The sequence below is a fragment of the Gavialis gangeticus genome, unplaced genomic scaffold (assembly GCF_001723915.1).
Source record: "Gavialis gangeticus isolate Ggan-Ray unplaced genomic scaffold, GavGan_comp1, whole genome shotgun sequence".
Lineage (NCBI taxonomy): Eukaryota > Metazoa > Chordata > Crocodylia > Gavialidae > Gavialis > Gavialis gangeticus.
Window position 1 is genome coordinate 49,757,510 of NW_017729004.1, and position 11,805 is coordinate 49,769,314.

Here is an 11,805-nt window from a genome sequence, read left to right on the forward strand (position 1 = left end):
TAGCAGGGAGTGGGGAGGGGAGCAGAGGGAAGCCAGGCAGATGCCTGCAGTCTCTGCTGAGCTCCAGCCAGGGAGCAGAGGGGAGGGGCCAGCTCTGAGGGGAGCCCTGCCCAGCCCAGCCCAGAGAGCTTGCTGGGATGCTGGGGGAGTCTGGTTTATCTTAAACCAGCAAGGGGTCTGGGACAGATGTTGCACAAACCAGTTTGAGCCAAATCAGTGAAGTTTGATCACTTAAATCAGCCTATGTGTAATGTCTCTCCCTATCCTTAAAGTCATAAGACTTTAAGTGGCCAGACACTGTACATCTGGGAATTCTTTTAAGAATAATTAATTTCTGGGAAAAGGACAGGTTAACTCCGAAGAAGCAAAATACATGCCGTTGTGTCAGTTGATTGCTGCTGTAATCAATGCATATAAAACCTCCTGCCTTGGATTGCTGTTTTCTGCTCAGACAGACTGACTGGCTATTGCCCAGATTCCATGGTGATAGCTGCAGTATAAGCACCTGCATAGTCTGTGCTAACAGTAGAATAAGGACTCAGAGGCATGGCAGGTGGCCCGCAGTGTGACAGAAGCAGCTGTAAGTGTGTGAAATATCTTGCTTGTGCATGAGGTTCTGCCAGATGGCAGCTCCATAGAGTTATCAAAAGGGCAGTAACTTCGAATGGAGAATAGTAGGTAGGGAAGATAGATGGTATCAGACATCTATGTCAGAGGTTAGTGTTGGGCCCCGTATCTCTTTTGCCTTTGGCATCCTCACTTGTTCTAACTGCTGCTGCCCATTAAAGGTTTTCAAAGGATAATTAGTCTCTTTGTTTGTCATTACAGAAGTGATACTGAAGGTCCATGTAAGTGATGCCACCACACATCAGCCAGTAACCGAAGCCTTTATCGAGATTTTTAGCAACCAGATTTCCATTGCCTCTGGAACCTCAGGAGCAGATGGCACTGCCTTCATCAAGTTTCAGTATAAGCTGGGCAATCAGCTGTTTGTTACTGCTAGTAAACATGCTTACGTGCCAAATTCTGCACCATGGAAACCTATAAGATTGCCTGGTAAGAGATCTTTATTTTTGTTCTGAGGTAAGATTTTGCATCTAAAGGAAGTTACACAGTTTTGTATGTTTTTGTATGTTTAATGCTAATGGTTGCAGTCCTGGGTGGCTGTTGGGGAAAAATATATGGGTAATTTGATAAACATAGTGATTGCCCTGATTGCTCACCAGTGTGAAATCGTTTCTTTTTGTGGATTTCAGTCTACTCTTGAATCTCTTTGATGTGATGCGGAAAACATTTAACCCAGTTAACACTAGCTTTTTAAAACTTTTTATCATTTCTGCAGTCCACCTTCTGTAGAAAATAAGAAATATAGTTAACAAGTTTTCTGTATGGCAGCTCTATTTTGCAGTGTGCTATTTTGGCAGCTGCATTGTACCAGTACATTTTCCCCCTAGACTTTGACAGTAGTCCTTTTTTCTTCAGTTCTGTCCCATGTCCAGCTATAGTCTTCTAGACAGGTGCAAAAATGCCTGGTAGCATCTTGACACAATCACTTTTTCCAACATGACAGATTCACATATATTTCAGAGAGAAGTATTATAATTGTTAATGTAAATGTCACTACATTCTGTGGAAGTTGGGAATTGTTGTATTATCGCCATGTTCCAGAGGAAGAAACTCAGTTGCAGAGAGGTTAAGTGAGTTGTCCAAAGTCAGACAGAAAATCTCTGACAGACCTGGGACTAGAACCTCGTCTTCAGATTATTAGTCTTCTGCTTTCCCCACAGCAATATGCTGTTTGCTTACCTACCTTAATTTGCTTTTAAAAAAAAGGTTGGTCTCTTCCAAAACTAGAAACTTCTTTGACTTTCTCCTTTAGTTTTAGCAATCATTCAAGTGGCAGCTTCCTTAGTATTCTTTCCATATTTCTGAGAGCCTTAACTAATATATAAGTGCATCCAGTGGCACCAGCCTTACAATCACTTACCTATCTTTAGAATACAGCTTTACTTGCATAAAAAACCAAAAATCTAGGACTCTTCGTTCAGAGATGATAGCTTTTATTGGGCCAACTGAGAAACTGCAAAAAAAAAAAAAAATCTTTTTTCTGCAAGCTTTCCAGTTCACGTGCCCTTCATCAGGCTCAGGGAAAGTTGAAGATGGTAAAAAGTTCCTATATGTAGGAAATAAACTTCATTTTTGCACAGAGGAAGCAGAAGCTGGAAATCTGTTCCTCTGGGTCCATGAGAGTGTCTTTGTGGGGCTGCTCTTTGTTGTGCAGATCAAGCAGGATTCCTTCCCTGTTGGTGTCAGATGGCAGGCAGGGAGGTGTAGAAATCTTTCTTGTTCAGCAATGAAGTTTATAATCCAAAATCTTTACTTACGTGACATTTTTCAGCTATTGACTTTGAGGGAAGAGAATCAAATGTGGTGCTATTGTTTTGGTAAGTCGATGAAATTGGTTGAGCTGTAACTATATGTACAAGTTTCAACCAGGCCTCTCTCTTGGAAGATGAAATAAGATCACATTTCAGGAAAAAAAAAATGTTTGGCCTTCTATCATTCCCCTATAGAAATCAAGAGGCATTTTTCCATTGACTTCAGTAGGACCGAAATCCACTTTTTTGTTATCTTTACCTGGAACTTAATACCTTTCCTGATTAAATATCTGCAACAAAGACATTCAAAAGCAGATTCAGAAATGCAAATTCAGAATACCTATTCCTTGATGTACTCTCTTAAAAGAGACGTTGTTCAGTAATTTAGGCTCCAAATATTGAGGTTTGGGGGGAAAGGATTTTTTTTACAAAACTTTTTAATGTTTTATATGTCTATATACGTGTATTTAAACATTTATCAGTGGTGTTTACAACACAAATGGTGCAGGATCGTCAGTTCATAAGAACCAGGAAGTGAGGAATACTACAAACAAAAACAGGAGTTTGGTCCAAGCTGAATAAAATACTGAAAGTAAAAGAGCAGAACATACAAGTTTAGTTTCTGCAGTGAACTCTACCAATGCATACTCCTGCGTCTGCAAGAGGTTCATGCAGGAATGGATATGGTCCAGGATTTATTGTCTATTTGCTTTTCTTCACAGACCAGATACATCATTTCAGGCAGCAGTATAGTGGGCTTATCATGTATTGCAAAAAGCATGCCTGGTAAAGCCACATACTAAGAAGCGGTATAACCACTGATTTTGTGATGCTGCTGTAAGAGCATAAGAGCAATCATGGTCTTTTCCCCCCCTCTAATCTGGGTATAATTTAACTTTGTCTAAGTAGCAACTGAATTCCAGGACTTTACTGCTTAATCAGTCAGTCCTTCTGTTTCAATTAAATTAGCTGCAAGGAAGAATATATGAAAAATATTTTTTTAAAAAGAACTGTGAACAGAATAATGACTCTCTAATTAACAGTTCATTTCTTGAACATTGTTTGAACTACTACTAAACAAATAATGGAAGATATTCTTGGCTGTCTAGGCATTGTTATCTTTATGTAAATCGGTGCTTTTTAATGATCTTGTAAATTGTCCTGAACATGAAAAGTATTGTGTGATAAAGTGCTATGTGTAATGCAGCCTTCTGCCTGCTGACCTATTTTAAAGACCAAAATTTCTGTCTCCTTCTAGTAGGAATCCACTAATGGTGGAGATTCAAAATTAAGGGAAAAGTCTCTTCTTTTGACATGTCTTCACTTCTTTTTCTCATAAGTTCCCAAACAACTAATTTTTATTCTAGGCCATTTGTATGAAGAAATATTAATGGTATTCACCCCTTGGCAAAAAACCCCCAGGGCTGGCAGAGTTAAAAATGATAAAAAGGAGCTTAAGCATATGAAGAATTAAAGTATGGCATTAAAAAGGACATTAATTAGTTTACTAGATGGACATGATGGAATTGCCTGTAATAATAAAAAAAAGGCAGAAATGCTTAAGGAATCTGTTATGCATTTGAGGATAAAAACAGATGATGTATTCTAATGACATGATGATGAAATACTTTCCTTGCCAAAAGTTATTCAGGATGATGTTAAACAGCAACAACTACAGCTAGACACTTTTAAATGGGCAGGTCCAGGTAACTGGCTTTCAAGAGTTTTAGAAGAACTGGTTGAGGATGTCTCTGGGTCCAAGCGTCTCTTCTGAGCTAAACTGGGTACCTATATATTTATCAATCTAATGTGGTCCCTGGGCAAAATAATGGAATGAATGATACAGAATTTGATTAGTAAAACAGTAAAGCAGGGGAACATGTCTGGGATGGGTAGGTCGCAGGCAATTCTTACCAAATTAACTTGGGTCCCCACTACCTGGTGCAGTTATCGCACAACTGGCTTGTAAATTGTACAACTAAATGAAACCAGCTACACATGCAAAGTACCCGTCATGCTATAAAATTGTCCAAACAGCTGTAAAGTTAGACCTCAAAAAATGGGTACTAGCTTTATAGCTGGTTGGTCTCCAGCTTTAATTTACATGTGTAGCAGGGTCTCCCCTGCAGCTGGAGATGACCGTGGAGTATACCATTGAGTACACCATGTTCAGCTGAGGCTGGGAGTCCCACAACTGAGGGGACCTCATCCCCAGCTGCTGCCCACTAGGATCTGGCAGCACCCTACAGCTCCTGGGACCCAGAGTCCCGCAGCTCCAAATGTTGGTTCCCAGCAGTGTACCTCCCATTGCTGGGACCCAGGCAGGGGTATGTGGAGCCCTTGGGGCTGGGAGATTGCATCTGCCTGTGTCTCCCAGGCCTGGTATTGCGCTGAGCCCCTGTGCCTGGGAGATCACAGCAGCTGCATCTCCCAGTCACAGAGGTATGTGGGGCACCACTGCAGCTAGGAGCCCCTCAGCTGAAGGGGTTCCCAGCTGCAGGAGCATGCTTCTAGCCAGTGCAGAGGGAGCCCAGGATCAGGCTTCTCCTACACCGGCAATAAGGTGCGATCGGATCTAATGTGCAATTCCATGATCACACATCTTGCCAAGCACATGTAGTATGGCTGGAGGTGCGATTGTATGAACGGCACATTAGATCCCATTGTGCCTTTACCTGTATGCATAAAGGGACCCTTAATATCTTTTTCTGACAGACTTACTAGTTTAGTTGATTAGTCATAATGCTGATAATGTACATAGATTTTTGTAAGGCATTTGAGTTGGCAATTTTCAATATCTTGAGCAACAAAGATGATTTTCTATCACAGAAATACACATTAAAAAGAGCTAAATGATATGTCTCCTTGTAACAGAAGTTAGGAATCACTAGATGTCTAGTGGGGTTCTACAAGGTCAGTTCTTAGTCCTTCATTTTTTAACATTTTTGCCAGTGCCTGGGCAGAAAACATAAAATCATTACTGGTGAAGGTTGTGGATGAGACAAGGCTTAGGAGAGTGGTAAATGATAAGGTAGATGGGTCACTGCGCAAGGAATCTGAATTGTTTGCTAAATTCACTGAAGCCAAACAGTTGAGTTTGTAATGGGTATGGACCTGGGAATGAAAAATGATGGCCACACGTACAGGCAATGGAACTCTTATCCTAGAAAGTACGTCTCTGGGATTATTGGATGTAATTAGTGGAATAGAACAGAATTTGAAAGTGGAGAGCTCCTCAGTCCAGCAGACAAATGTATAAGAAGAAACAGTGGCTGGAATAATTAAAAGATAAAGCACAATTTTTTAATGTACAAGGGCTGTTCAAAAAGTATCAAGAATGATGCTGTAGGAAACAAAATATTTTATTTACAGGGGTTTCGGCTTAATCTCCTTCGAAGTATGCTCCTTCTGCAGCCCCACACTTCTCCCAACGTTTCTGCCATTGTTGGAAGCACCTCTGATAAGCAATTTGTGGAATCACTAAAAGCTGCTCACTTGCATTTCATTTTATGGTTTTCATATCACAAAACCTTTTTCCTTTCAAGGCTTTCTTTAGTTGAGGGAAGATAAAAAAGTTGCATGGGACCAAATCATTTGAATATGGAGGCTGTGGCACTTGTGGGATACAGCGTTTGGCTAAAATTTGACAAAAAATTGCTTCACAAGCTGTGCTGAGTGGGCAGGTGTGTTGTCGTGGTGAAGCATCCAGGAGTCAGACACACACTTTTCTGGTCATTTTTCTGGTCATTTCATTCCCAAATCACCAGTTAGAATTGAATGACATGAACCAACAGAAATTCCAGCTTCTTCTGCTATCTCTTGGCCAGTCAGTCACCTATCATTTAGAACCAAACTGCGAACTGCCGCCACATTTAATCATGTTGTGATGTTGAAGTGCATCCAGAACACTCATCACTTTCGATAGATGATCATCCTTCTTTAAACCAATGATACTATTCAAAAACTCTTGCATGGCTCATAGTGTCAGCACCAAATGCTATTTTAAGTAATTCAAATGTTTCACTTACCGTTTGCCCCATATTCAGGCAAAATTTAATGCACATGCACGGTTCTGGGTACTCTGACATAATGAAAGGGGACGCAAGACACAAATGATCTTACTTCAACCGCTGGCCACAGAAAACTGGAGAAACACCAGGAGCTGCAAACCTGTCCAGAGGAGTCCCAACACGCTCAGATGTGTTCAGCAAAGCCACACCCCCCACCCAATACTTTGTACCACAAATACACGTTTAGTCTCGATACTTTTTGAACAGACATTGTATTGTGTAATTAGGCATGGGAACAACTTACTAAGGGTCATAGTAAATTTTCCATCACTGGCTATTAAGCATAATTACAAGGCATTCTTTTTAGAAAAGTATCCACTCTAGTTCAAGCACAACTGTTTCACTGGAAGATTATATTAATACAGGAAAATCCTCTGACCTGTGTTACAAATGATCATAAAAATCTTTTCTGCCCCCAAAATCTATTACTCCCTGAATTTGTCACATTGAGTAATGATTATGCAAAAAGCACAAAAGAAGTTCAAAGGCTATTCATGTATTGTGGCCCAGCGTGCAATAGAAAAAACATTGGCATGTATTCTTGTATTCAGCTCCCTAGGGTGCTTGAATTACATTGGCTTTCACTCCTACAAATTAAATTACTAAGTAAAAACAAACAGTTTTTGTAACTGAACCCTTTAACACTACCTGTTATTTAGCTGTTTCACTGTGTTCCCTGGGCTAAAATTCTAGTTTGATATGCAGAATATTAAAAAGTAAATTCTTTTATAAAATAGCTATAGTTTAAGTAATTATTGTGTGATTTATTAATGCTCACATGAGCTCATGGGGAATTTTTAAGTTGATATTTGTTAAACTGACACTATCTATATATTTCTGCTAATTTAAAATAAAATTACTGCTCTTTAAAAAGTGCATGAGTGACTTGGAATGGATATCTAGAGTCCAGATTTCTGATTTGTTACTATAAAGTTTTTAGGGGAATAATTCAGGCGGAGTTTTCCAAAGCACGTAAACATTTAAGGGGTCTTTGCTTTTGAAAATCTCTTCCTCAGATTGTGATAGCTCCAAAATGTGTTAGGCACTTTCCAAACAGATGCACACATTCCCTGGCCTAAAAAATATTCAGTCTACGTGGAATTTCCTACTCTTTCTCTCTCCTCCTCCCCTCTTCTTCTGGCAGTCATGGAGTGGATGGAGAACTGCTCCTTATCGTTGTCATGATGTCAGGGCTGAAGTATGCTAAGTAGCTATGGTACATATCCCTGGTTCCCTAGGCAGAAGGGATTGGCATGCAGGATATACTTTCCCTGCCCTTCCCCTCTCCCTCCACCCCCACTTCCCCTCCAGCATAGTGGGTATAGATCCTGTGCAGCAGACTCCCTGCATATTACCCCTTTTCCATACTATATTCTAGAATCATATTGTTTTGCTGCATATAGGACTTGTCTACAGTGCTGAGGCAATATGCCCTGGCCAGGGTGTTCCAAAGTATGCCCCATCCACCTGCTCCCACAGATAGACTTCAAACCCAGAAATAGGCTGAGTAAAGCTGCTTTGCGGCATCTTTAAGGTCTTAATACCTCAGTTTCTGCTTTGCTTGTGTGCGTGTTTAGAGTATGCTTGGAAGCATTGTGGCTGAGGCTGGCTGCCATCATAGTGTAGGCAAGCCCACAATACCTTCATTACACAGAGGGTGGGTAGTCATGACTTCGACTATTGTAATTTTGCAGACAAATAAAAGGTCAAACTTTAGACCTACCAATGCTGACAGAAAAGCATCCCAATACTTTTACATTTCTTTACACCTAAGTATCTCAAGAGTTAATCCAGTGAGTGTCTGTTTAAGGTAGGTCAGATAGAAAAATTGATTTAAGCAGAGGCAGAATTAGCGTATTACTTATGTCTACATAATGTTGTGAGTGGGACTGGGAATAAAGATTCCTGACCCACAGTTCTCTGTTCCATAATCTGGAATATTACCTCTTCTCAAGTGCTTTCCATTTTAGAATAGTCTGAAAGTGAAAATGTATTGTTTAGATAAGTGATAAATCACTCTGTCAATAAAATGCATGGTTTATGACACAGATGGGTTCTTTTGTGAATGCAGACATTTGCTTTTCTGTAACTACAGGAGTTTGGGTTGGCTGTTTTTTGGGAGTAACAGAAGAAAATACCCTTTTTGAATAAGAGAATTATCTAAATCTAAAATCTTTCAAATATGTTATTTTTTGTAAAAATTGAAAATATATCCCACTTAAACAACTTACCTTCCACAGTGTTTTCGTCACTGAGCCTTGGCCTTCTTCCTGAACGATCTGCTACTCTGATGGTCTATGAAGATGTAGTACAGATTGTCTCAGGGTTTCAAGGTATGTTTTTTTTCTAGAGGTTGACGTTAGAATTAAAAAACTGTATTTAAAAAAACAAAAGAATAGATGTCCCGGTCCCTTTCGCTTTGCGGTTAAATTAACCCGTTATGTTAGAATTTCCCTGGATGGTGTAAAGCCAGGTCCATGTCCTATGGCCTCACTTTAATAAATGTTAATTTGATTAATTACTTCACTGATAGCAAAACATTCCTGTCTACTCAGCCAGGGAAATCATGTTAGGAACCTGTTACCAAATCAGTGAGCATTTCAATATACGTGGGCCTATCTCCTTACATTCTTTCTAAATAATTCTCAAAATTCTTTACATTTTGTTATGCTGGCTAGAGAAAGTATTTTCTTTATTTGCTGCTTATTACATCATCTAACATAATTTCACCAATCTTCATTATTCAGTTTCTGTTGCCCTAAATTGTTTATTGCTTATTACTTCCATTTTTTAATCTGAAAAATAAAGCCAGGGCAGGGAGAGCCCTTCACAAGGTCAAAATGCAAGTGAATATAGTGTTGTGACTTCTTAAAGCACTATCGTACATTGATTAATTCAACCACATGTCTGTTACTTGGGTGACATAAATTAACCCTATTTCTAATTTGTTAGAATGAATTGTGCTCAGGTGAGTCTGTTAATGAAGCTCTTAGATGCTCAAAGGAGCTCGCTTTTAAATTAAAGCAAGGGTTTCTGCCTCTCTCTGGGTAACCCTACCTGTGTATAAATTATGCAGTGGGTTTTTTTTAATCTGATTTTATAAATATCATCATCTTGGGCTATAGCAGAAAGTTAATGAACCATGGAGTGTTACTTTCTTTACGTGCCATAATCATGCAAGATGACCTTCTTCTTTTATCTGAAGGAATATTGCTGACATCTTTTTTATGAGTAGAAACCATTCAGACACAATAGGCTTTTCATTAGTGAGAACACTAGATATGACTACAACTGAAAAAGTGCTAAACAAAAAAAAAGATATATATATATATAGAACAGAGCTCTGTCGAAAAGAGCTGTATAACAAATCCAGCAGCAGTACAGTCATTCTGCACTTGGAGAGCTGACATTATGAATCTGATTTTGTAAATTAGTTGGCCTGGAGAAGACACTGAACCACAAGAGGCTCCATCAGATAAACTATGGAATACTGGTTAGAATATTACTTTATTATTGTGGCATATTAAACATTCCTGTTCTACTGAAAGTTTGCTAACATCATACAGTTCACCATACAACTAAAATTTTTCCCCCTGCAAAATCCAGAAGCTAAAAGCTTTGCAACACTCCTTTGGTATTTTCTAAATCAGGAATAAAGTTGACTTGTTAAATGATGTTAATACAAACAGTATCTGCCACAACCCGTCTTGCTCCTATGACTGAATGTACACAGCTACCCCATACTTCCTTTAAATTAGAATGATATATCTGAAGTACAGGAGAGAGGTGTTGTATTATCCAAAATATTACAGACCCTAGGAATTGGCTCTCAACTCTCTCTCATACACAGGAAAAACCATTTACATGATTTATCCTCCCTCTTTATCTTAGGATAACAAGATATTTCCTTCTCTCATACATTCTCCATCCCATAAAATATAAGACCCAACTCCTATATTTGTTACAGTAAAAGAAATGAAGAAAGAAAAACAAAAGAAATCCTAGGCATCCTACCAAGACTTACAAATCCTCCGTCACAGCTCATATGGCTTGATTCTTCTCATACTTATACCAGTTGTATTTACTTCAATTACTTCAGAAGAGTCTGTCAGGATTCACTCCAGTAGAAAAGTGAGAGCAGACCTAGGCTCATTAAAACTCCACACAGACTTGGGAATCCTGGTGTCTAGAGCCCTGATCCCATGGATGGAAGAGCCTACCCTGTGCAACAGTTACCAGTGCCACTGAATAATTGGCAAGGTGTACAAGTAATTATATTTGAGAAGCCTGTCAAAACCAAGTTGGCTGATTCCATTCTCATGGTAACGGTACAGTCCACTCAGATCCACTCAAAGCCATTGTGAGGAGGGAACTTGGCAACCACAGACACATGCAGGCTGTGTAGGGTCAGGTCATCTAGAAAAGGTGAAAAATACCAATTTTTTAACAAGCTGGGTTTAGGACTCAATTAACCAAAGGTAAAGATATCTCTCCTCCAGTAATGCATAAGTAATGCATTTCTTACAGTGACCTCCTTACAAAAGTGCTTGGGGTTGATTGTGCTTCACATGTTTTACACAGACTGAAGCACAATCACTGGCATTATTCCTTGCTGGATTATGCTAAGTTTTGGCTTTGTATTCATATTAAGGAAGGCCACACACCAATTCAAGTGTGGTGCTATAGTTTCAACAGCTTCCCCAGTCTGCCTGTTTCCTTGAGGTGTAAAGGCAATGGCTTCTATTCAGTGTGCTAGCGCATGCAGCAGTAGAGTTAGTCAGTTTGCCGGCATGGGTGTTTGTAAGGTTCAATAGAGCATAGGTTCATTTTAAGAAGAATCACAACTTTACAAGGCCCAGAAACTGATTTCTTTAGTTAAATCTTTCTAAGGTCAAAAAGATACTTCAACAATAAAAAACAGTGAAAACATAAGCTCCCAATGATAAAGTAGCTTACTCACCTTTTATATACTCAGGGTACAGGGAGTTAGTACAGATAAGCAAGCACATTATAAATTTATGCCTTGGTTTATTTCATAGCAATTTCTACATTTAGACCAGTCATGCTTAACCTTTTTGGCTGGTGGGCTAGATGGGCAGTGCCCATACTGTCCATGGGCTGGATCTGGCTGACGGTCCTGATTGGGCATGGGGCAGTTGCAGCAGGGCTCCATCCAAACACACAAAGAGAGCATCCCAGCTCCAACCTGGTCCCACAGGTTAAGGAGGTGAAAGAGGGCTTGAGCCAGACCCAACCCAGCCACACAGGGGGAAAGGGAGCGTGGCCCAGCCCCATCCAGCCCTGTGGGGAGGGGCCTGGCCTGGCCTGATCCAGGTGTTTGGGGGGGGGGGGGGACC

At 39.9% G+C, this 11,805-nt stretch overlaps 1 protein-coding gene across 3 annotated transcripts in view; it reads left to right on the forward strand.

Annotated features, from left to right (window-relative positions):
* FAM171A1 (family with sequence similarity 171 member A1) overlaps nucleotides 1-11,805 on the forward strand; it is a 139,405-nt gene that overhangs the window by 86,412 nt on the left and 41,188 nt on the right. The window contains exons 2-3 of one of the 3 annotated variants that reach the window (XM_019508353.1): nucleotides 829-1,056; nucleotides 8,689-8,781. In XM_019508353.1, the coding sequence (XP_019363898.1) occupies nucleotides 829-1,056; nucleotides 8,689-8,781 (321 nt within the window). Of the gene's footprint in view, nucleotides 1-828; nucleotides 1,084-8,688; nucleotides 8,782-11,805 lie in introns of those variants that run through there. The other 2 variants (XM_019508355.1, XM_019508354.1) reach the window with 2 other exon arrangements.